This window comes from Syngnathus typhle, linkage group LG6, assembly GCF_033458585.1.
Source record: "Syngnathus typhle isolate RoL2023-S1 ecotype Sweden linkage group LG6, RoL_Styp_1.0, whole genome shotgun sequence".
Taxonomy (NCBI): Eukaryota; Metazoa; Chordata; class Actinopteri; order Syngnathiformes; family Syngnathidae; genus Syngnathus; species Syngnathus typhle.
In genome coordinates, this window is record NC_083743.1 from 11,065,468 (window position 1) to 11,092,219 (window position 26,752).

The window sequence follows — 26,752 nt, forward strand, 5'->3', positions numbered from 1 at the left end:
ACTCACAAACATGAGCATTAGCAATCATTTACCAAGGGAGACAGAGCAAGAATGCATTACGACACCATTAATTTAAATCGCATTTGTTCAATTTTCTCTTTAAATGTGAAGAGGAGACCTTTTTAAAGTAATTGCTTTTTAGGAATGAGTCAATGTTTTAACCTCGGAACGTGTACTAAAGCAGTATTTAACCACACTCCCAAAATTGATCGTGTTTGACTTTGGAGGTTCCACTTGGGATATTTTTGTCCTCATGAGTAAACGCGTGCATGAAATATGTGATTCTTCCCAAGATTAATGTTCTCAAACTAATCCTGATGCTTACAGATAAGCGATTTCCAGGCTTTAAAAATAACTTCCATGGATTTTGGAAATTTAATTCTAATTAAAAACAGTGAGCACATCCCTCTGTGTTTCTTCAACCAACCTGGCTTCATTTCAGCTTTTAACTGCAAAAATGAATGCTTTCCACCCCTCGCCCCAACCCTCCATTTTCTTTGCCTATGAATATCACATATTAACTGATTTAACTGCCTGAATATGGTATCTGTTCATTTTAGATAAAACAGGCAAACTCATCGCGTCCTCATCCCGACATGAAATGAGCATCGAGAGATTTAACAGCCCGATCAATGAATTCCATTGAACTTGGTAACACGATACTGATGGAACTTATTTCTTATCTCCATAAGAGATAAGTTTTGCAAGAGAGGTTTATTTCTCTGGGGGCCTGTTACCATTGTCCAATAGAGATGCACTTTGACACCTAATAAAGTCAAAAATAAATGTGAGAAACTCTGTTATGCACTGCTTCTATTATTTCTACAATAAAATCACAATAATGTGAGGAGGAGAAAATAAAAAATTTGGGGTAAAGAAGATGGACTTGGCAGTTCGTGTGTTAGAAGCTGTCAGATATGCCTTCCAGAAGCTCATTAGCATACATCTTTTGTCTAAATATAGCCCATCTTCCGAAGCTGAAGGGCAAACAAATGAATCCACAGAAAAGGGCCTGTAAGTGATGTTGGATTGTTCCTTTTAGAATCTAATCATTGTGACAACAACGATGCATATGGTATGTTGTAAAAATAAATCAAACTGACGGGCCCGACGTGGTAGTTTACGAGCCCATTTAGAAACGTTTACTATGCTGCTTGTGACGGAGCAAACTGCAAATGACTGCAGGCTGCAAGGATGCCAGGGGAATGTGCTGAAAGGTCACAGGCAAAACAAGCTTGGCTGGAGGGAGGACATGCAGTGACGAGGAAGCACGTATTGAAGATGCGCAAATCTGCTGGGACTTCCCTCCCCAAAAAGTCTCAGAGACTCACCGGTATAGTTTGCATAAAGGGAGTGAGTGAGACGCGATGTTCCAGGCCCGCTGTGAGTGCATGTGAACCGGCATGTGCTTGTTCCAATTATAAATACGAATCATAAAGATTTGCAGTTTTATGCTTGAAGAGTTGAAATGGAAATGCCATAGACTAAAGGAGTCATGCCCAGAAGCAAAAAAATGTTGTATAATTTACTTAACACATATTTGGTATTTCTCCAGAACCTCCAAGCTCATTGGGGTTAAATATTTGTACTTGTGCAATCAAATTCTGTTTCACTTCTTTTATTCAGCAGATTCAACTGGCGGTGCTCGGATTTTTTCCAACGATGTCTCAAGAGATTCACAACATTTTTTACAAAGCCCCAAAATTCTTCAGAAAACTCTAATAAACATTCATTTAATCAATATATTGGCTCGGCATGAACATGTTGATATGGATAGACAATTCTCATAACAATGTTTTTTTTAATACTATATATATGCCTCTTCTAAAACAAATGAGTCATCCACAGGTAGGTGAGCACCGGACAGCACTCTTTCCTATTCTAGTGTTGTTTTGGTGCGTGGGAGACAGAGAGGAGTCACAAGGGTTAGCTACTCAATGGGCAGGAGAAATGGGTGGAAAGAGAGCAGGATGGAGCATTCCAAAGAGAAATATGGCACATTTTGGGGATGAACAAATTTCCCTCAAGCGAGAGTGAGAGAGTTCAACCCAAATCATTTCAAAAGGTTTTAAGGTAACCTAGTGACTATCTTCAAAATTCTCCAATCAATTTCTATTTTTTATTTTACAATACAATACAATGTTAATTATACACACACACTAATGGGACAACCAAAAAGACAGTGAAAACAGTCAATTGAAACACAAATTATTATACAGTGGCAGCACAATAACTGTTTCATTTTTTTAAGCAAAAGAAATGTGTCTCTGATTGACCTTAAATAAAGTTAATCTCTACACGCAGGCTTTTAGAAATGGCAATAAAAGCTAAAGCTGTAGGATGGAAATGCTCTTAGAATAAAGGTTGTCTCTGTCACGGAGCTCCCAGTCAAAGTAAAGCGATGACTTCATTTGGAGCTTCTGTGGAGCTATTGATTTATCTCTATCATTGATGAGATCTTGCACATCTCACACAAATTCTTGCTCACTTTCTCCTACATACCTCAAAGACTCTTAAGTAGGATCAAGCCCACCACATCAAAACCATTGAGTTTCCCATGTTGCACTGTTTGGGTAAGAAACAGGAATGGCTGGTTGTCAAAGTGTATATTTATTTGGTTTTATGATTGCTCCCTTAGTGTAGCGTTAATCCGTTTAAAAGCTATTCTGTTATCCATCTATAAAGACAGAGAGCTTAAATTGATACAATAAATCAAATCTAAGTAGATGAGTGAGACGCACTGTGCATTTCTAATATACTTTTAAAGACACATCCTGTTGTGCACACTCAAGAGCATTGAAAAATAAAGTGTCTCTATAAAAATTTAAACAGGTAATAATGTCAGTTCCAAAAAATGACATTTTGTACCTAACAGATGTTAATGTGGTAGCTGCTGTTCAAAATGGTTGTTCACTGTTTGCCCACGCATGGAACTTGTTTACATTTCTTGATATTTACCGTTACATTGGAGCTTTGTCTGTTGCAATAGCCAGTGTTAGGTATCAAGCACGGCCATTGTGAAACATTTATACAAAAGAATGCACCATGCCCACCCATCTGGAAGGAAAAAAAAAGATCACCAATTGGCAGTAAATGGGTAGCCTCACTGGGTTATTTAACTCTTACTGATGGTGCGAGTAGCGCTCATTTCTTAAATATGGGCTCTGTGAAGTCTGTCAGGTTTGGTTTAGCAATATTTTGGACCTGTAATAGGAGGTCATCTGACTTCCTTAATATACTGGAATAGACCTTCAGACGAGCATGATTTTTTAGACGTGATGTGATTTATCATCCACAAGTAACATTTTGTACAATACCCAAATCGGATGCTGCTGCCACGCTAAAATGAATACAAAAAGCTTTTCACTGGGATGTGATGACAGGCTTATAGAACTATCACAGAAAAAAGTGGGCTACAATCAAAGTCATCTTAGAATGGAAAAATGCTTCCATAGCCATTCCAACATGTTTACTTATTCATGTTTTTGGATGTTTACAAGAGATGTTTACAGGTCAACTCTGTTTTTTTTTACCAGGAAAAATTCCAAGCCTTTTGGAAAATCTCTGAATTCTGCAATGATTTTATTTTCATGTGTGCTTCCTAGGAGCTGATATTTAGGAGAGAGGCTTTCTGAGAGGATAGAAATTGTCATAAAAGGCAACAATCTGTTTTGCAGCCATGATGAAAGCAAAGGTTTCATTCCCTTGTAAGCTTTTTACTCACGACTCTCACGACCCATGACCACACACTGTTTGATCTGTGTTCAGTCTTCCATCTTGGTACATGTTGCTGTATTTTCTAATTTGCAAGAAAATACTAGGCATTACGAGCTCCGCTTGTTTTTCTGAGTTCTTCCCTTTGATCTTTGTAGCCGAATTGTGTAACCTTACTGCATCGACTGATTGGGTGGCCGGCTGTGTCTGAAGGTTTCATACATACAATCACTGGATTCCCAAAACTTACTGCATTTTGTTGCAGATGGTGCAGAGATCATTCTTTCCAGGAAACTCACAGAAGACATAAAGGGGATGATATGGTGCACGCATGAGGATGCTAAACGTAGAGAGAATATGAGACGGAAGATAAGGTAGAAAAGTGGTACAGTGTAAGAACCTAGTTCTACTTGACTTTCTTAGCTCATGACTGAAATTTGGAGTGTGGTTGTAAATGCCAAGAAATTATGTCTCAGATAAGTTTGGGAAACCTTGCTGTTGTCAATGAGACATCTTGCCGAAACAGATATCAACGTTTCAGATGTTTACGCAACATGAGCATCGCTGATCCTCAAGCGCGGTGGTTTTTTTTTTTCATTCTTCTAGCTTTGAATTGTTTTTGATGTGCAAAGAGACAAAAAAAGCTAGCACCAAAACTTCCACAAAGGCTTTTTCTGCAAATGCTTTCTTTCTATGTGGCTCCTTTCATTATGACTGCAATTGTTAGCCATGCATTATTTAAAGGCGAAGCAGAGGAAGTGTATTAACGAGCCATGGAAAGAACAATAGCTAGTTTCCTGTGCTGCAAGGAATTGTCCTGCTTTAATAATCTTGGTCATTTTTCTGCTTGCTTTCGGGATAATGTAATGAGTTTCTTAAATATTACACTGTAGACAAACGAGTGTTTTATTTTATTCAATAGAAAATAATTCAGCATAGCAGTTTTTTAAATGTATGCAAACATGGTGCCAAGGTGACAATTTATTGAGATCACACAGCGGAATGATGAACCTAATATTTGCCCAAACTGGTTAGATTTCAAAACTATTACAAACGGAGAAAAACTATTTTTTCTTTTGAAAAGTATGTACTGTCTATTAGTGTTGGTATCATCGTCTGAAAATGCAAATGACCACACCAGGGCCTCAAACTCAAAACCTTCTTAAAGTTCATTGCTAACTACAATCTGTCTTCCTATATAAGCAACATATACAGACTGTCACTTTTGTCATTACTCACTGTTTAATAGGGCTAAATTACCGTAATTTTCGGACTATAAGTCGCACCGGAGTATAAGTCGCACCAGCCATAAAATGCCCAAAAAAGTGAAAAAAAACATATATGTATACAAGTCGCTCCTGAGTATAAGTCGCCCCCCCACCCAAACTATGAAAATAAACGCGACTTGTAGTCCAAAAATTACGGTAGTATGATTAGATGATTGGATAATTGATTGTACAATACGTTTAAAATGATGTACACTGCTTTAGGAGTAAAAAAAAAAAAAATGAATGCAATTGAAACAAAATTTGTGTGCTCGATCAAGTGTTATGTTACACAAGCTCCAGTATCAACACAGGACATGAGCAAACCTCATTTCAGTGAGTAAGTGTTAAGTGACACGCAGTGTTGTTACTGTTCACTTCATTTTGATATGTCAGAATATTAATAAAATGACATAAATCTCCATCTTCATATCAAAACTTGTTTTTAAATATTATCAGTGGTTTACTTTTTACTACTTGCATGACAGTAATGTCATCATGTTACTAAGAAATTGTCCGTACAGTTAATAACGAACGGTTTTACGCTACAGTGTCACTCCAGAATTATTTATTTTCTATCTAAATTTTTTTCAAACGGATAAAATTGGGAGATGTGAAGGTTATGTTTCATCTCAGAGGTTCTACAGTATGTATCTCTGTGCCTGGTTTCTCTCTCTCTCTCCCTCTCTCTCTAGCACACTAACATGCACACATACAATTGTCCTGTACAAGCCCAACTTTTACATTTACATTTATTTATACATTTATTCATCATCTTGCACATTATTCAATTTTGAATCAGGCGCTGACATTCAGAGTTCCAAAATTTAATAGCTCCGACAAGAATAGCCTTGACAGCACTCTGCAGGGGATTCTGTGAATTTGGACTAGTCATCCCCTACACATTCTCGCCTGAATGTAACATCATGATCCTGTTCTTACTACTGTAATGTGCTCGTTAAATCTGCCTTGCGTAGTGTTTCTGTGAGTCTTGTCGCTAGGCGATAGTTTTTTGGCAGCATCAGACTTTTTTTTGCTGTCATGTACGAACCTGACTCAGTGATCACGCTGCATTTTGCATTCCCTATTTAATCCTTGAGAGTCCTTCAGACTGTTTTCAGAGAATGCTCCTGCTGAAGTGTATCCACTGTTTCAAACAAATTGAAACAGAATAGCTCACATAGAATTTCAAACTGTCATTTTCAAAAAGACCATGTCCCACAAATTTGTCTGTATGTATAGGTGTACTGTGTTTTACCTTTCTGTTTTAATTTTTGACACTTTCATCTTTTAAAGAAGGGCAATGAGAAAGGAAAAAGATACTAGAATTCACCATAAAGTAGTTAGAGTCATCCAAAGCTGAAAGAATTTGACGCTGTTCAAGCACTTTCATCCAGAATGTTTCGGTGCCGTGCTATTTGGACCACCAGAGGTTGAGTGACTGAGGAAAATTATGATTACTAGTCCTGTTAGTTCAGTGCTCCGGAAGCATACAATTTTATGAGTATTATGCATTTTGAGCCGTTACTTTGTGATGTTTAATAAGAAATAACGTGAGCCTCTTGCACTAGCTGCAAGCTACCTATTGACTCTTATCTCAAAAGGGTTCCTTAAAAGAATGCATGAGTCTTTTGCCTCAAGCTTCAGTACACCTGATGTGCTGTACTGATAATTTATACTTATTTTCATTGTGCCAAGCACAACTAATTCACTTTTCACGTATCTATGTATATATTGAAACCGCTGCTTTGTCGATTTGTTACAGCAAAGTGCAACGTCACACTCTTCTGAAGTGAGGTCATTACTTTTCCTTGTTTAGTTATCTGCACCGAAAATAAATCACACGCAAATAATGCTACCCCGCTCGTTCATGGGTGAACACATTCACAAGAACACGTTCTGTTCTTTTGGCTGTAGTATGTTTATTCCCGAGAGAACACATAAAACAGATGACATTCCTGCAATGAACGATGATGGCTCTCTAACAACAAACCTATTGTTTAGCAAATGGGATACATAGTTAGATGCGGTGAAAATAAATATATCAAAGCATCTTTGAAACAAGACAATTGAGCATTTTAAACAATTAGGGATTTATAATTTTGTCAACGACGGTTTTATTGAAATGTCTTTATATTGTAGAAATTGTATCATTTGCATGCCTAAAAAATACCCTGTATTCGTATCACTGTATTTAATGTATTTAGAAGTACAGAACGTAGGAGTCACCTCATGCAAGTCAATTAACTACTGTCCGCCATGGCCCACTTGGAAGCACATGTCTGCTTCCAAAACCGCTCGCAAGGGCCATTAAACAGAAGACAAAGGGCAGTTTGGGAAACAAGTGGAGGCTGAAAATGGAGAAGGTTGAAGAACACTTCAAGTAATAGGTGGGAGTGAGAGTCATAATGAAGAAGGCAAATACCCCGGATGATGGATTAGACAGAAAGCCTTTTGCTCTCATTATCATCTCTAGGCAAGTGCCTCCGTTATGAATAATCAATTTCATAAACATCTTTTCTTTTCATAAGGTGACTCAGTGAACATTTCATAAACCTTTAAAAAAAAAAAAAATCATAAAAAAATCAAGCGCCTTTTCAATCAAGTACCCACATGCATCAGCTAGTAAGATTAGCCTGTGAAGTAGTTTGATCAACGCCGATCAAACCTACCATCATCTCCTCTTAATGTGATACTGTACTTACATAAATAAATAAATACATAAATAAATCTTATTTGTTTTGTTAACAACAGCAGGAAGAAGGATTGAACAGTTTGTCATAAATGTATTATTGTATTAATTTGATAGACAATTTGCTTTTCGGTGGGATAACATTTCCTGCATTACCGCACAAAAGGTCAAGGCTACCACTAGATTCAATAAAGGCGAAATGTGACTTGAATGTCACTCAGTTAAGAGGTGAAAAAAATAATCCATCTGTTTGTCAACCAACAAGCTATTTCATCGTTAATTGAGGATGGCAAAAAGATGGGCGGTGCCAATGTGATTTGTGATGCTTTCATAGGGATGGATGGTTCCTCTGATAGCATAAATTACTTCACTGTGATCTCGATCATTGCTAAAATTATATGGCTTATTCCTTGGTCTCAGCAAAGTTTTATCAAATACTCCCAAGTTTAATTCTTTTGTGTTTTAGTTTTTATAATATAAACGCAGATACAAATAGAAAAAAACAATACATAAAACTAATGGTGAACTAAGACTTTTGTGCAGTATTGTGGAACACAGTATTAGTTTTTATTATCATAATGATTATTCCAAAATGGTGTTGTAGCACCAAGAGACCATCTTGTTCTCAGGACTGGTTTAGAAATCAATTATGAGTCATTAAATGCATTTTAGCTGGGTCAGGTTAGACTGTCAAACTGGGTAAAATAAGGCTCTAGATTTCTATTCTCAAGCCCCAAACCGCAGGAAGAGCAGTGCTTCACCTACACAATGTATAATTTGTTTTTGAAAGTAATGACTGTAACCAGGACTATTATACATTATCTGATTCTCAGATGTTGAAAATACCATCCATCTCTTTGCTTTGTACGTTATCCTGTTCAGGGTCAATTGTAACTGCAAGTGACTGGGTAAAAGGAGACCGTATTAGATTGACCCTGGAGGTCATCAGCAAGGCACAGACATTCGATTAGATTTCACACTGGTTCCATGAAAGTCAACCACTACAGTGTAGTGACTACACCATGGGTGACCACTATTTTCCTGCAAACATTTAAATATAACCCATCTTGGTTTTAGCCAGCCTATGCCTTGGTGTAGACTCATGTCCTCAAACACAGTCTTGGTCTTGATCACAACATTCGTCGTGGCCTAATCGACTTGGCTTATTGCCATGTCTTCCAAATGCAGGTTAACTGCTGTGCAATTTATGTTTACCACTGCTTTTAATTAATTGACACTCCACAATTGTAGGTGGAGTGCCGCGTCCTACTACCAATCAATCAGTTACACAATAGCGTCTTCGTTCACCAACCTCTGCTGCAGCTAATTACCCTGAAAATGAGCATAGAATGAGGTCAAAGCTGGTTTCTTTTGGAGCAAAGCTTCCTGTGTGCGAGAATTAGTCACATGAATATGAAATTACACACAAAGGATGAATTTCAGAAAAGATAACTGCATATTAGTTGAGTACAGATTGCATCTGGATCGCTTTGTATAGTTTCCTACAAGTAAACTATTTGCCTTATATACTGTATACCATCCTAATGAAGGATCGAGATGGAGGAAAGTATTTCCTTCCATCATCATAAAGTAGCATGTGTCTGAATCAATACTCTTTAAAATTAGAGCACAGCTGTACATATAAGAGCAGAGTGCACTCTGTCTCGACTACATATTTCAGTTCAACTTTCTCATACAATTTTACAATTTAAGTAGGGCACACATAAAAGATAATCCTCTGTGATAATCCTGATTCTCACCTTTCTGATCAAAGCCGGCAAAGACAAAATCATCTGATGATTACCGTGACCATTCATCCTGTGGTTAATGGCGTGTTGAAAGTGACTTTAGTTTTCCCAATTTGGATCACCAATCGCATTATGTTTAATATTTGTGACAGAATATTGTCGTGTGGAGTTGCAATCAAGGGTATCTGATTCTGGGCCTATTAAGTATTACAAAATGTTTGCCAATCATGAAGTGAGTGTAAAATAATAAACGATGGCAACAGATGCAAAGCTCACAGTGAGAGGGCTTCAGAAGTGGGGGATCAACTCACTGAGTTGAGTGTAATCCAAATCTTACCACAAAAGATGCAGATGGCGTGGCAAAAAATTCTCACAGGTAGCCGAGCTGCTGCGGCTTGTTTTGATTTTCCAGCAGTCTGGATGCCCTCCTGTAGATTTCCGCCTCTCACAGTTTAGTCTGGGTTCTATGTGAAGTCATGTTTGCTTGAGACTTCTGGTTTGGGTGACAAGACTCGTGATTGTCAGAGGACAGATTAAGGGTGCGGTGTGCTATGTTATTATCAGATGGCACCCTATTCAAACAATACAATGCTATATTGTCCTGTCATGCCTTCTTTGTGTGGCCCGCTGTAAACTGCAATAATGGTGATAGGGTATAATTATTGGATTATAAAAAGACAATGGGTACCACCAACTTTAAAGTGTAGATATAGATGTGTGCCGGTACTTACAGTACGTGTCTAAAAAGCAATCTATTCTATAGATTGACACTCTAGTACTGCAGAGGAGTATTGCGTGGTTCAGTGATTGAAGAACAGTGTTTTATTTCTCCAAGCCTTGCAATGGCCGTTGACTAAATTAAATACAACACAGTCCAGTTCCCTCAGGTGAGGTTTTTTTTCTGTTGGTTAATCAGCCAGGCAGTCCATCAGCAAAAGGCGTCTCCTCCAAAGCACCCGCTGAACCATTTGTCTCTCCTTTGTCACCTCCTGATTCTCTCTCCTCCTTGTCCTCATCGTGGCTTAGTGGGTCCAAGTCAGACAGGCCAAAAGTGTGCATTTTTGGTTCTGGGCTCAGCAGTGACAGCTGAGGCAATAGGGGCCCATCTCGAAGCTTTGCCGCCATTTCCTTGGCGCTGCACGCAGGGGTGTTGGTCTCATAGACGTCGTGGAAGTTGTTGTAATCGACCTCATAGAAGCCTTTCTCCAAGGAGAGAACCGGGGTAAAGCGGTAACCCCAAAGCACCTCTGTGTCCAGATAGGAACTCCTTGCTTGACACGTCATCCCTAATCCAGGTCCAGGCAGCCGTACACAGCCACACACACATCAAAGGTATGAACGGAGGAACAGACACACAAATCCGAAATGGACAGGAAAATAAACACATGTACACACAGACAGATGAAAAGAAAAGGGGAGAGACAAGTCAGTTCATTTTTTTTTGCGGAAGCTCAAACTGCATACAGAAAATGCCATGCATCAGTCAAACCACAGCTGTAGGAATTCTGGTAGTATTAAATATTCAAAATCACTTAGATATTCCTGTAAGCAAGATTACCAATTGAGAAAGGTAGCCAAAATATTTTTCCGTGTTATTTTTCAGTGCTCTACTGATCACACCTGCAAAGTTAAAATGTGCAATAATTATGCATTTGTGCAAATAATCCACTGGAATTTAGGATGTTATCCAATGCTTTTATGTTGTCAATGCTCTCTGTGACATTTTTAAAACTACTGTAGCTCCCCAAAAGGTGCTAGCAATTGATGCTTTATGAAAAATTAAGAAGTAACATTGAAGTAAATATCCAACCCAAGTTTTGGAGCTGGCTTTTTGTGAGCTTCACTTTTCCCTGACTGTTTGTTTTATTTTTCAAATGGTGAAAGTGCTGTCACTGGAGTAATCCTTTCAAGCAAAAACACTGAATACCATTTGCTCGGTCTATTGCTGCTCTTGATAAATAGAGTGAGTCCATTCCATGTGATTAAAAATAGAAGAACAGTTGATTCAGACTGATGCAGTGTCTTTTGTTGCTGCTCAAGAAGGTGCTCATGAACCTTTCTTTTTCAATTCCCTCTGAAAATCGATGGCCCCGTTTCTATTTTCAACTTGTCAAATATTTGCCTTTTTTTTATTATAAAGGGCAGCCTTTGTTTGTTTTTCCAAAATAATGTTTGTTGCTTTTCTTAACTGCTGGGAGGATGTAGTTTCTTAGTTCATACTGAAGTCCAAATGTTTTCCTGTCCTTTGGTAGGTAAAAAAAAAGTGCCCTACTAAATTTCTCAAAAAAATCCATAAAGGATTTTTTATTTTTTTTTTGCAAAATGTACCTCTTTTAAGAAAAACATTCACATAACATCACAAACTTTACAATACAAATAAGAATGTCTAAAGTCAAGGATCCCAAATTATAATTCAGATTTTTTCAAAGTCTAACAAAAAAATGTAATATTCCCCAAGTGTGTTTGCTTTGTTGTATACATCACATTACAAGTGTCAAGATAACCATAGAATCCGAAATAGAATGCTTAGACCGTCCTGTCCTGACTGCTCAGCAAAATCAAAACCATAAGCACGTTGTCATCAGCTGTTAAAACATTAGCTGTCGTATAAAAAAGGTTTTATGATTCTGACATTTGACCCTGGAAGGGATTGACTCTTTCTATTATTTCCGGAGTATTTTCCAAATTGTAGCTTGACCAGAATCCCACAATGTCTTGTGCATGTCTGTCTATTAAAGGCTGTGCAAGGTCAGCGGGATGAAATCAATAACAACAACAATAATTAAACCATGTTAGAATTCCCCACCTTCATCCTGGATTGTGGTATAGAAGCACCCTTTTAAGGCAGACCTTTTAACCCATTAAAGAAGAAACATAAAAGAGCACTTAATACCATAATTAAGGCTGCTCCATTTAGGTGAGCCACTTCCTGATTATTGTGCTGGCTCACCTAATAGGATGAAGCCATCTTGTGTATTTCTTTTCCTCCCATGACATCCACCTGTGATTGTGTGTAGGTGAAGGCTAATTGCCAACTCGCCAAATCTGTATTAAACACATGTTTTCATGTCAAGTGTTAATACAGTGTGGAAGGGCCAAGGTCACTAGACACGTGTTTGTTTTGTTAGATCTTTTGTGTTTGCCCTCAAGGCTTTCCATGTACGACCAAGGTCTTGAGCTGACTAAGCTTTATCACTCGTGGAATTATTTGTCCTTGTGTTTATTTTTGACGATGCTGGGGATACGGTTCCTTCAGGGTTTAACGTTTGTAGTCAGGACATGTTCTTACCAAGTTTTCTATGTGGCTATGTGTTGCAGTTCAGGGCTTGTTGTTGGAAAATAAAAAATTAAGAGGATTCACCATCTAAGAGGATTTAGAAGGAAATATTGTACTCATCTGTATACTTTGCCTACGCACTTATGTTAGCCGAATATTTTGTGAACACTGAAGCCAAATTAATGGACCAGTAGCGAGACATTAATATGTATTTATGTTGTATTGGTTGTTTTGATTTGCAGTAATATTCATTTACTTTTTTAAAGATTACTGTACCATTTTTCCTCATTTAATGACGCTTCTTTTCACCTTAAGTGCCTTAAAGAAAAATGATCACATTTGGTAAATTTATTTCCCTAAAACTCACCCAAAGAAAAAGATTTAATGCTAACTTTTATTGAGACTTAACTACGACTAAATACTCAGGGGAGTAGGCTGCAGATACATACATGAATTGCGTACCACATAAATGTAGTGTTATAGTAGGCATGGTGATAAATAAATTGATTTCTTTATTGGCTAAGACAAAAAAGCATGTCTAGCTTGTAATGTTTACAAGTAAACAGTACATCTTGCACATCATAAAAAACTAGATTGTGTTGCACAAAACACTTCTTATTTGATATATAAATATTAGAAAGGATATAAGATAACAAAACTGTCATATGTGTACGATTGTCAGAGACCGTTCTATAATGAAAACAAAAGGTTTGTTGTCGGCAACACAGGAACACGCGACAGAGCCTCTCTGACACAGAAACTACATTATATAGTATATTCACTGCAGTATAGTGATGAAGATGTTTGCTGACTTTGAAGTTGCCAAACCAATCACCAGAATATATCTATTACAAACACATACGCTTAGAGGTTACGAGTGGATTCTTCTGCTATCTGCAGTCAGCTATCATCTGGCTGAACTAGAGACATTGCTTAGTAGTGTATTTGAATGTGCATACACATTGGTTGGCAACGTAATGATGTGTGGGAAAAAAAATGACATCAATGAGACTTATTAGCATTTTGAAGAACTTGCAACCTTTGAGCTGTGGCCACATGTCCCTGGTGCGTATGTTCACCTGCCTTTATTATAGCAAAGAGCCAGCGAACAATAAAGATGTACAGTGTCACTGGGATGATATACAGTATTGACGATGCCGTCACATAGCTTTGGGTTGGTGGTGCTCTGCCTATATAAAACCCAAACTGGTATTTGATGTTTCGCAAGTCAAACTAAACCTGAGTTTGGGCATGAACACTATTACTAGGCTCTGATTATTATATATGTGATCATTAAAGTAAGCTAACATTTGTCAGGCATAGGCTTGCAACAAGAGTCTCATGAGGGACCGTGCATGTGAGTGTGTGTGTGTGTGTGTGCGTGCGTGGGGGGGTTAAAGGCAATGGCCAGATTGGCACATTGCCCAGTGGAGAAGGACAGTGATGACACTAACCCCTGAACGCCGCACCGGTTTGTGCGAGCGAAGTGAGGGGTGATTTAAAGCCTGGGTCAAGTATCCAGTAGTGTGATCAGGAAGCATGATGACTACTGGTGCTTTGGGAGACAAAATAAATATAAAAATCAAATGTGAAATAGAGCAGAAATCTTCAGATGCATGCAAAGACATGCCTGATCGCACCAGGGAGCGTTGTGCTTTGTACATATTTGTCTAAGAGTGTAAACCCTTCTAATCAGTCCATGTGTCTCTTTTGTTTAATAATCTCATAATTACTAATACGTATGTACGTATAATACTTTGCATTTGTTAAAAATAAATTGTAATTACACAAAAATCACAATACCTGCTCTAACAATGTGTTAATAATTTCACACAATAGTCACTCCTGAGTACAAGTTGCATCCCCGGCCAAAAAAAAACTGCGATTTATAGTCCAGGAAAATACGGAAAGAGTTTGGGAATTGGTGCAGAGACAATTTTATTACTTGATTTACACAATTTCTACTCTTTTTCAGTAAGATGTTGTAAATGGTGAGTTTGTGCCTGGAAATTCGATTTTTGGAATTTTACAGAACAACCCGGTGTTGTCTGTCTTTTAAAAAGAACAAGCCTGAAGCAGTTTGGAAGGGCCTAGCGTTTACCCAAAACAAACACCAGCGGTGTGGGTGGCTTAACTTCATATATACGTCAAAGAAAACCTCGAAGTAGCAACAGTGGAAATGTGTGTCTACGCGTGCAAGAGGGTATGGGAGATTTTTATCCTTAAGTGACATTTCCGATAAAATGTTGCATCATAGAAAATATAAACATCAACACCTCTCCCGAACTCGCTCAGCTTTGAAAGAAACTCAACTATTACATTTTTACTATTGCAACGGCACCCACCCTTTTTCACCAGGAATTTTGTGGTATCTATTGAGTAATTTATTACAACCCCACCAAATTGTGTTTGTTTCATACCTGTGGCTTCCACCATGCCCTCGAGGATGACCACTATCTCGAATTCCTCCTTCTCCATCTGCGCCATGGACATCTCCCAGAATGGGCTCTTTTCGTTAATCTCGTGGGAGATGATGAGTGGCGACACCAGGAACAGGCGATCGTCTCCCGTGTCAAAGCCGATGTTTATGTCAGTTTGGTTGAGCGGGATGAACTCCCCTTCCTTGGTCTGCTGCGAGCGGATAAGCTTTGCTCGAATTGAGGCCTCCACAATGTGTGAATTCCTCAGGTCCCCTACCCGAAACATCAGGCACATCTTGTTGTCTCGCACCGATATGACGGCCTTGTGTGAGAACATGAGGGTCTCGGCGCGGTTCTTTGGCTGAGAGATCTTGACAAACATGCAGCCGACCATCATGGCGTTCACAATAGAACCCAGTATGGCCTGCACCAAAAGCAGGATGATACCTTCAGGGCATTTTTCTGTGATAACACGATAGCCATACCCAATTGTGGTCTCAGTTTCAATGGAAAAGAGGAAAGCAGAGACAAAACTGTTGAGGTTCTCCACACAGGGGGTCCATCCTTCTTCATCGGCATGCAGGAGATCCCCGCGGATGAGTGCAATCAACCACCAAAGAAAGCCGAAGAAGAGCCAGTTGACGACATAGACTAGCGTGAAAATAAAGAGACTGAGACGCCAACGAAGGTCGACTAATGTTGTGAACAAGTCACTGAGGTAACGGTAGGTCTCTTGCACGTTCCCATGATGAACGTTACATTTGCCATCCTTTTGCACATATCGCTGACGTGGCTTCTTGGCGGGGTCAGATATCAGGTGTGTTCGCTCTGTTGAGATCTGTGCCTCCCGTAAGTGCTTCGGAAGCTTCTTCACCTATATGGAGAAAGCAGATGAAAAAGCAATGTCAGAGAGTTTAACAGTATTTGTCTGCTTTTCAGTAACTAAATGTTAACCACCTTAACGATCATGGAGCTGGAGCTTGTCCCAGCTGATGTTTGGAATAGAAGCAAGAAACTAATAGCAAGACACTGACAAACACAAAGAAACGTTTTTTTGTAATGTGAGAGGAAGCCAGAGTGCTTATACCACTTAAGTAAACCCACCGCTAATATGTACTAATAGCTACAAAATTAAAAAATGTTTACATCCATTATTACATCAAAGCTTGTCATTGTTATAGTGACCCAATAGCACTTTTTTTTCATACTCTATAAAGTGACAAATTATTCGAGTTGTGTGTAACACTGTAGCGTCAAATCAGCCAATTCAGCTTCTGACTGTAGCTTTTTTAAGACTAATTACGTGTCAAAATTGTACATACCCCACTGAGTTTATTAGCTGGGTGGGCCCGCACGTTCCAACAATAGGTTGAACCCAGTAGCAAAATTGTGTTTCTTGTTGCATGATTGGTGTGGATATATTAGATCAGTGTACAGTATACGGGGAGCAAGGGGGAGAACAGGTTAAAGAAAAAAACCCAAGGACATTGACTCTGTTGGCCCAATTCCAATGAACGATCTGGGTCCAATGCCTCCGCCTCCCTCTCTTTCCCCTGTGTCCTCTATCTTCACACCTTGGATGTTGGCAAGCCTGCATCGGAACAATTGAACATCCTCCAGCTCTCCCAAAGATACCGATTGCATCTTCCACAAAGGGTTATCCACTTTATAGCTGTCTGATGAAGATGACCTGCTTGCAACTCATCTCCCCTCAATCATTGTCTTATTTATAACATTCCGGAGAATGAAATCAGTGATTGTCTAAATCCAAATTCTTGCAACTATTTTTGGACGTGTGCACACGAGATGACACTAATGGAGGATGGCGACATCTTTCAAACAGACCAAGGACATGCTGGCAACCCACTGACACTTCCAATATGAATTGACAAATTGAATATGTTGTGTTGGGTCAAGAAAACAGCTCCTGCCCCCTTTATGTAGTCAGCCCTTAGCCAGGCATGTATGCAATCCATCGCGCTCCAAAGCCGCAGTAAAGTGACGACACTGTATCTATAGCAGTGGTTCTTAACCTTGTTGGAGGTACCGAACCCCACCAGTATCATATGCGCATTAACCGAACCCCTCTTTAGTGAAATGTTTTTTTTTTCTTCAAATTCAGGACCAATGTTTATTACTGGGGGCACAAAACGAGCCGTGCATGAACATCACCTTGTTCAAAGAAAAAACAACAACACAATGCATGACCTCAAAACAAATTACATACCTGCAGATCAGTGTGACTTCTGCTGTTGCCTTTGCGAGACCAATTCAGATATGCTTCATCCCGAATTTACACAATAAATCAGGTATGTTCTCACCTCCGAAGTGGAGGCTCTGCCGAACCCTGAGACCGACTCACCGAACCCCTAGAATTCGATCGGACCCAGGTTAAGAACCACTGATCTATAGTAAATGACATCCTTGAAGATACTTTGATTGTATAGTACTTTTTTTTGTAGCATACGCCCGATGTTTTATTCAAGACTTGCAAGTTTCATTGAGTTGTGCGGTACTCACTTGAGCGCCTCTGGATAAACATAAATTCACTTACCCAAGAGAGTATTGAGTTTTCTGCTATCAAGTCCAGGTGAATTTTGTTTAAGAAACATTTAGACAAAGAATTATTGAAAGACCATGCTTATTGATTGACTTTGCAATTAGTGGTTCGATGACAATGCATTCACTGGATGTCAGGCACAGGTCCAGCATTTCTTTTCATCCTGGGGCTAATGGGGTTCATGACAAATACACAGAGGAGCCGAAAAACCCATTTATAAATAGATTTAAGAATATGAAATAAAATCGTGGAGTGCTAAATTTAGGCTACACAGATTTTTAGTTAGATAAGCGGTTAAGAAAATGGATGGATGGATGCATTTGTTATTATAGTTTTTACAAATCTTTAAACAATAGACCAAATAAAAAGCCCATCAGGCTTGAGCTAACAGAGTGATTAATGAAGCTGTCACAAATAGCGACACCCAATCTTTGGCCTTCGTAGTCAATATGGTTCCTGCGGGTGACGTCCTTAACACAAATACATTAGTCCTCTCTATATTACAGTGGTAAGTGGGTGATGCTTTCTCTTATTGAGCTTTCCTGACCACACTAGGGAAGGAAGGACAAGTTGCCATCCTCCACTGCAAAGCTAACGCCACCCATTTGAATGAGAGTAAAATGCTCATTAGAGAAACGGCTTCAATTACTCTTTCTAATCTGTAATCTACATAACCATTTGTCCGCATTCCTCCCACTCGGGGTTCTCATCCATGTCTGTATTTTTTATCTCCTCTCTCTTCTTGCTCACCTCTCTTCATACCAGCTTCTCTCTGATGTAGTACATGAATAATAGGTTTGGCTCTTTAGTTTTACCTGTGCAGGTGTAACACCTATCTGCATGTCGTGGTCCATGAGGATTCTGGAATCTCCCGCCATCCTCAACTGAAGCTCAACACCTACAGAAGATAGGAAAGTGTTGCCATTATAGCCCAGACATGACTTGCATTCAAAACAAAAAGCAATAAGGTTCTTTGTGAGATGATATTACAACTATTTAAATTATTTATTGTAAATGTCCCCACTTTGTCAATGACTATTAGACGAAACACAAAACTACCACACTTCTTTGAGTTACAGGGTTTAAAATGTTACTTGTCGGACAAATGGCCAGAATTGCAGATGTTGAACAGCTGTTGTCAGGACAAAATCTCATATGTCATCATTTGGAATATTTTTCCACAAATCTATATTATTGTTTTTTCACCAATCTATATTATTATAGAGATTTTTTTATTTTATATTATAAATTATAATCTATATTAAAGACATGGGAGTGTAATGTTTACAAATTAATCTCAAATTTGACAATGGCGTGCTCTTTTTGATGATGAAACGTTAATGATTGAACAAACATGACATTTGGGAGTCTCATCAAAAGTGGAAGTACAAGACTCAGCCTGACATCAACAACATGTAATATGAGGTGATCATTTAGGAAGTAAAAATATAATAATAAAGTATACTGATGGAGGCTGCTCACCCATAGTATTAATGTATGTATGTATGTATGTATGTATGTATGTATGTATGTATGTATGTATGTATGTATGTATGTATGTATGTATGTATGTATGTATGTATGTATGTATGTATGTATGTATGTATGTATGTATGTATGTATGTATGTATGTATGTATGTATGTATGTATGTATGTATGTATGTATGTATGTATGTATGTATGTATGTATGTATGTATGTATGTATGTATGTATGTATGTATGTATGTATGTATTTTTTTATTTATTGCACAACCGAACTGTGCTTTATAGGAACGTGAAGTACAGTATTTTTAAAACGGGACGTATCTACTGTATTAGAAGAGTGGCTTTTTATTTGTTAATTGAGGCACATTGTCTTTAGAGGTCACTTTTTGAGAAAACATGCTATGCAGTTGCTAAATGATCTGTTTTTCATATTGATTTTTGGGAATGGCAAAATGTATGAATTATGCTCGCTGGTAGCATTTCTGCAAGCGAACAGGCATTTGCTTGTTTGTCCCTTGTCTAAAGTTGTGGGGACATAACAAAAGATCATATTAAAAGCCCTATTTTTTGGTACTAATCCTGTTAAACCTTTCAAGCTAGACGGGGCAATTAATTTAAAGAGCCCCAAGGTGTTGTTTAAAAATCAGCGAGTGTTAATTCACCAAAGGAGCAAGGGATTTCCTAGTGCTCGTAATCAACTAAAAGAAACATGGATAAATGACGTATTCTGGCTGGCATTTCCTCGTCATCGGTTGCTAGCATCAATCAATTTGATCACTGACCAGCAAAGGAGAAGCAATCAGAAGGCGGGAGAGTAAAAGTGAGAGGAACACATCACAAATCTGGCCCACACAGGAATGTAGTGTTTACAGTGATGCTCCAAAGCAAAGGGCAGAGTGACGTGACAGGCATCCAAGCAGGGGAGACAGAGAGCATGTGCGGGAAACACACAATGATTCTCACTGAATACATGAAAAATATGCTGTTTTGCAGAATTATGTTTGCTTTTCCCATGGATTTAGCATCTCTCCATGGTGCTTCATGAAATTCAAGCTCTTACAAATTGTCACAGAGACTGATGGGCCTCACAGTAGACTCAACAAGCTTGTTTTGTTTTGGTGTTTTAAGAGGGTAAAAAGCTTTTATCTTGTTGCCAGGTGGGTGACTGGAAGCTTTCGCCAATGCTTTCGTGTTTGTGTTGATAACAGGATGATTGTATCTGTTGTGATTCTAAGGAACAGGAAAGAATGGCATGCCAAGCCTTTAATATTGTCGGCAACACACGCTGTGGCGGATAAACATCAACAGCAGTAAAGTTAAAAAGAAAATAGGCAAAATAGGCCAGCCTATAAATATAACTGCTAAACGCTGGCAATACTTTGATGTAGACCATGTTGCCAAAGTTAACACAACTCTATGAGCAAGGTCAGATTGCCCACAAGTGTCATCCAGGCCAGTCCACCATCATTTGAGAGCCACAAAATAAGCCAATTGGAATTTTATCCTGACACTGACTTCATTCTTTTCAATACGATTGAGCACACCATCAACAACGATGTTGAAGCTGTTATATCAAATTCAAACATGGCTTTTTACTTTACTTCCATGGAGTGGGCTCTTTTAAAGCAGAGAGCTTGCGTTCAGATAAAGAATATCTTGTGCAGAATATTTCATAGTCATTGAGACTAGTGTTTGTGAATGTATCGGGAGAAGAAAATAATGAATACAAATAGCCGTGGTATGTTGCAAAGTCAGCAATATCACTTCCAATAGTTCCAATGTAACTGCGGCATTACTGGTTGCTCATCTGTACATTAAGAGTCATAATTTATAGTTGACTGTTGTCACAGACAAAAAAATATACAAAAGTCATTAAAAAACAAACAAATCTGCAGAATGAGTATTAAAGTAATATGTCAAACAACTATAGAAAGTAAGAAAGTGGAGCCTGTAAAGACAAAAAAACAAGTGATGTTCAATACCGCTATTTTTACCTGATCCGATAATGAGCAAAACTCAAGCTCGTATTAGTGATAATGATGGGATAATTATATTTTGCACAAATAAATAGCATGCTTCTGACTACCTAAAAAAGAAACAAAGCTTCAGAAAGAGTACATAACCTCAGAATTATGTCATATGGTGTTTTCCTGGATTACTCAAATTAAAATTGCCATTGAATAATAGTTTTGTTGCTTTTTACATTACTGTCTTTATTCATTTGAACAACTCCAATCGTCATGTTCAGCACAGCTTACAGTGTGCCTTTCAGTCTCCCTCATCCTAAATATCACCACACATGACTTAGTTTACACTCTGTCATAATGCCATTGTACAGACTCAAAGTGAGACTGAGTGACTGACGGAGCAATGTGCCATACTCCTACGCAGACGAAAAAGTAGTTCCCTTCAACATTATATCACTCAGTCAATATCTCACAGTCTTATTTACTTTCCACCGCGTGATAATACATTATCAGATTATTCATTATCAAAAATATCAATGTTTAGATTTCAGTATTGATTTTAGAGCATGAAAATCTGGTATCAGAAGGAATGATATTTCAGTATTTATGCGTAAACCACGAGAAGACACCACAACTAAATGCCAACGCTTATCTTGCGTCTCAGCATCGTAGTCATGGAGGCTGCTTTCATTGAAGTAACAGCAATGAGTTGTTACTTGTAGCGTCACGATTATGTCTCTAGCCTTGATGGGCCCATAAAATGACAAGAACTTCATCCCTATCTTTGTTCACTTGTGACACTTTGAGGTCGGGCGGGTCAAATGACTAAAAATGTCCCCAGCAAGTTTGGCTCCAGGCCGGACTAACACTGATACGGTCATAGACTCGCATATACAAACTTCACACCAACCCTCCCTCTTCGTTTTCCCATTATGTCTGATAGCGAGCGACTGTATCAAGTTTTACCCTTCTCGTGGATGACCTTCTACGGAGTGACACTGCTGCATTGAGACGTCCCTCTCACTCTGACTGGAGAACAATTTCTCTAATGATATGTCAAACTGTCTCAATCTCTCTCTCACAGACTGCAACCCTCTTCAAACCACCAAAAGTTCTAATCTGCTACTAGTGTCAGACACGGTGATCCAGAGGCATATGTCTTAGTTTCTATCAGCACCTCATCACTGGAGAGCAAAGGAACGTAGGAGAATAAAAAAACGTGTGCGCGCGCGTGTGTGAGTGCGTGTGCATGTAATGGCATCAGTCTGAACTTATTTTAAATGAGTTTATTTTAAATGCTAGCGAAGAGAGGGAATATTTTTGCTGTCCATGTGCATCCATTTTTAAGAAAGTGATTGTAGATTTGGGCAGTAATAGCATTTGAAAATATTATTTTACCTGCCTACTTCTCTACAGTCAGCCTATGAATTGAACTAAAATTTATTTTAACTGCAATTTTACACCAGCGGGTGTAGCTGTAATACAAGTTGAGCTAAGAAGATACCCAAATGTCCCTTGGTTTTCAAGAGATTCAATCAGCAAAAGATTATAAAATATCAAAAAGATGATGTCGCCTATTTCCCATCCCCTATTCCTCCCTTTTACCTGTGTTAATGAGCTGCAAATGTATGTGAATGTATTTCCCCAGGGGTAAAATATGCTCATGCTCACGCGATGCTGACATAAACCTGTAAAAAAAAAAAAAAGGGGGGGGGGGTGAAAGAAAACCCTCCCATGTGTAGAAAGCACTATGTGCTCTCTTCTCACGTCTTAATGGCACTGCAGTGATTAGCAGTCTTTTATTTTCCTTAAATGATCTACAATCTGCATAAATGAGTCTCCCTTTATTAGTTATGCTGATTTATCATCATTCTGCAATAATCTGGATGCAAAATAAGGAAATTTAATAACAACTCATATATAGAGCTATGTTTGTTTGCAGTTAATTATCTCGATAGTGTTCTGCATTGTTGATCACATGTGAGTCTTACACTCTTCCTGCACCCACAATTAGAAATGTAGTAATGCAGACACTGTGTAGATGCAGGAATTCTCAACTGGGTTTAGCTAAACTGGCACGACCTGATTGTTTATCATCTAGACATCCGAAGCATCTCTGCTATTGTCTGCCTACCTTAACAAAAAGACTACTCTTGAATTACACAAAGAATACACCACTATTATAACATTCAAGTCAGATAAAAGGAGTCTTATCCTCATTGACCGCAGGACTAAATGTTCTCATAGTATTTCATCATACATACAGTAACCTGCTGCTTGCAGATAAGAGTAAAATCAATTAATGAAGAGTGGACTCTCTTTCAGTGTCATTAGCCACTTTTGCACTGCTTATCACTCAAATAGACTCTCCTCCATTTGAGATGCTCTGTCTTCATAGCTGCGGTAAACTTCTCTGCTGTTTTTGACCTTCCAATTTCCACACAAACACATTGTGGTCAAGACAATACAAATCAACAAATTCTTCATGCCACTCATTGTGACAGCGCTGACAAGAAAATCAACTATTACTTTAGCCCTTGCAGACAACACATTACCATGACAACAGCTATGGTGCATGGCAGGATTAAGTGCGAGTTTAAATAATCTACAAAGATCACTAGCTGGATTCGAACCTGCAGAATCCCAATACCACTAATAATAAAGAAATGTGCCGTGCCCAAGAAATATGTCCATAATCACAATGTCCATGTCATAGAAAACCAAATAAGTGTAGGCTATAATCTTTACGGTCAACCTACTACCTCTGCCTTTTTTGCACGTGAGCCTTGAAAACCACGAATATTGCTGCATTGTTAAGTAGCTGCAGTATGAAAGGTGACCTGAACCCATTTGTTCTCATTGTAGTATTTTGAAAATACACTGTCCTGCTGTGAGTGTGCATCTCCAGCGTGTGCATGTGAGGTCAAAAGACAAAATGGAAAGTAAAGCTGAAATATCAGTCAAAAGGTAAAGAAAGCTTCGCACATGCTGTACTGTACCTATGCAGAAATATATACGTAGGCTTAGTGAGGCTTTTGGCGACTCAGTAGTGGGCTGTTCTATAAATCTTGCTTGGCATCGTGGGTGCAGTTAAATTTGCATTGGTTGATTTATGAATGTTTTTTTCTTCTATGGTGTGATTATATAAGCGATTTTAGACTGCTTCATATATTCATGTAATGTCAAGCACCAAGTGTACAATAATACCCAGGAACTAAATTTTAATCATCTTATTATTCTGGACTGTTACATAGAAACATGCAGTATATCGTCACCATCTGATGGCAACTTGATTGTTAATTTATAATGGTTTTGACTTCTTAACATAGTCCATATTCATGTCCTGGTAGAAACTGAATCTGTTGTTATGGAAGATGCTGTCTCAACACAACATGCAATGCTATTTAAATCATTTCATTTCATTCAAATCATGGAATTCATCAATTCATTTACAACAGCTCCACACAATCATCTTTTTCATATGACAGGCTGTGCTTTCGTGCTGCTGTTTTGGTTAACAATTGATTTCAAATGGGCCCAGAAGTAATTTATTTGTGAACAATAGCGACCTGTTCTTTTCTTTGATGTGAAAACTAATGCATCTATTTGAGTGGCTGTTAATTTGTTTTACATGGTCGAAACACCCAGCGACTAACTAATATGTGACGAAATACTGAACATAAACAAATAAAAAATAACTTCTTTAAGAACTAAAACGCATATCTAAGAATTGGACATGTACGGCTGTCTCCATTCCTTTTCTGAGGCTCAAAATATAAATGAGTGGGTGCTGTGGAAGCAAACATAGTAGTCTTCCTTTGAGGTTGGCGTTGCCCCCATGTCACCTTGTGACATATGCCCTGAATTTATAAACAGATCCAGTTATCACAATGACTTTGAAGAATCTCCTAATGAATAAACCTTTACCCTCCATTGCCCGTTTATTAGGGCTGAAGATCTGACCAGCCTCGTGGGAGAGGTGCACTGAGTCGCAGCTACAATGATGATGCAGATAATAAGGTCAAAAGGCCTTCTATCAGAAACAGTTATGTGTTTGCTGTTCACACTTCCCCCGGCACACTTGAAATAGGCAGTAATGGCGCAAGAAGCTGTGAGCAGGCTCATTAAAGATTATGCTGGTGAAAGAAGCTTGTGAGAAATGTCTGAGGCTTTTGTTGCTGTATTTTGAAATCCTGCTGTTCGAAGGTACCTAGTCTTTCCTCTGTTTAACTAAGAGAGCAATGATGCCTCACTTTTCATGTTTTTTTTTTTCAATCCCCAAAGGAGAAATAAAAAAATAATTTCGGGACGACTTTAAGTTCCCCGTTGAGACAATAACGGGTGGACTGAGGCTTCGGGGGAGCTGTACTTGATTAATATGGCCGCTCAGCCCACTGCCTTGCCATAAAAGTTTTACAGCGACTACTTTCCGGATGTGTGTCCAAGTGAGTACCAAGGGTTTGGTGATTGAGATGCTTGTTCCGAGGGAATCAAAGTACATAATTTTTAGTCAATGCTTTGGTTTAGCCTACAATATTCATGAAAGCACAACCAGTAGCAATATCCCCACGTCCACGCTTTCATCTTCTGCTCCCGTTGAATAGCTAAAAGCAAAAAAACATGCTGTGTGTCTGTGGTCCCTACATTCCTCCTCCTTCTTTTCCTCCTCCTCCTCCTCATGTGCTTCCAGTAACGAAGATGCACATTCACACCGTAAACTCCTGCATTGCACTGAGAGCAACTACGAGGCACCCCAGATGCACGGCACTGACTGATATACGCATCACCGCAGTCACACTGGCGATAAAAGATGAGAAGAGCAAGATGTGATGATGTGATTAGATTGCAGGCTGATGGAGGAGGCAAATCCAGTCACTTTCCCCATCAACACTTTTCCTTCTCCCTTGAGGTGTCAGATGCTTCCTTGCTTTCATCCAAATTTGTGGCTTTAATTCCTCCCTCTACTCTTCTTCTACTCATGCCACCTCATCTGTACAATTTGTTCCCAAAGTGATGTATACTTTTCATTTAGCAAGCGACTCCGGATGGTGATGTTGGCTATGCAACGCAAGCCATCACGCAAAACAGATGCCATCCATGGATACAATGCTACTGCTATCACCAGTCATATGTATCAGGCTTACCTTCCGGTCTTTGTGGGAGTAGTTGTCCCTTCGAGGCATTTCACAACTACTCCCCTCTCCAAAATTGTGCCTCCTTTTTTTTCCCGGCTTCTGTCTCTCCTCTATAGTCACCCTGCTCCTTCTGCTCCTCACAGCTCTGTATCAAGTGTGAGCAAGGGCTCTGTGTCTCCGGCAGAGAGGCATGGGTGGGGGAGATAGAGGCAGACTCAGAGTGGGAGAGAGAGGACAAGACAAGGGGATGTAAATATGCGCCCGGCGCCTTGATTGCTTCTCTCTTGCCACTTCCACGCACACACATTTCCCTTTGGATTTGTCCCTCACGTGTATATGTGTGCTTGCTTGTGTTGTGAAAAGTCAAATACAGTTTTGCAGGGAGAGGTTAGAAAAGGAAATGTTTGTGTGTTTAGCATTGAACATGCAGACAAAGCAGTGCCAGAGTGTGGGGGAGTGTGGTGTAATCATTTGCCAGAAAATGCCT

At 38.9% G+C, this 26,752-nt stretch overlaps 1 protein-coding gene across 2 annotated transcripts; it reads right to left on the reverse strand.

Annotated features, from left to right (window-relative positions):
- Nucleotides 1–1,202: 1,202 nt before the first annotated feature.
- kcnj5 (potassium inwardly rectifying channel subfamily J member 5) lies at nucleotides 1,203–26,539 on the reverse strand. 2 transcript variants are annotated; one of them, XM_061281706.1, is made up of 4 exons: nucleotides 26,275–26,537; nucleotides 18,492–18,574; nucleotides 15,117–15,990; nucleotides 1,203–10,705 (listed from the first exon to the last, which is right to left on the reverse strand). In XM_061281706.1, the coding sequence occupies exons 2-4, from the start codon at nucleotides 18,552–18,554 to the stop codon at nucleotides 10,332–10,334; spliced, it is 1,311 nt and encodes a 436-aa protein (XP_061137690.1). In that variant the 5' UTR covers nucleotides 18,555–18,574; nucleotides 26,275–26,537; the 3' UTR covers nucleotides 1,203–10,331. The 2 variants fall into 2 exon arrangements, with proteins under 2 accessions (XP_061137690.1, XP_061137691.1); XM_061281707.1 differs by lacking the exon at nucleotides 1,203–10,705 and adding an exon at nucleotides 10,719–14,251 and having other exon boundaries at nucleotides 26,275–26,539.
- Nucleotides 26,540–26,752: the final 213 nt, after the last annotated feature.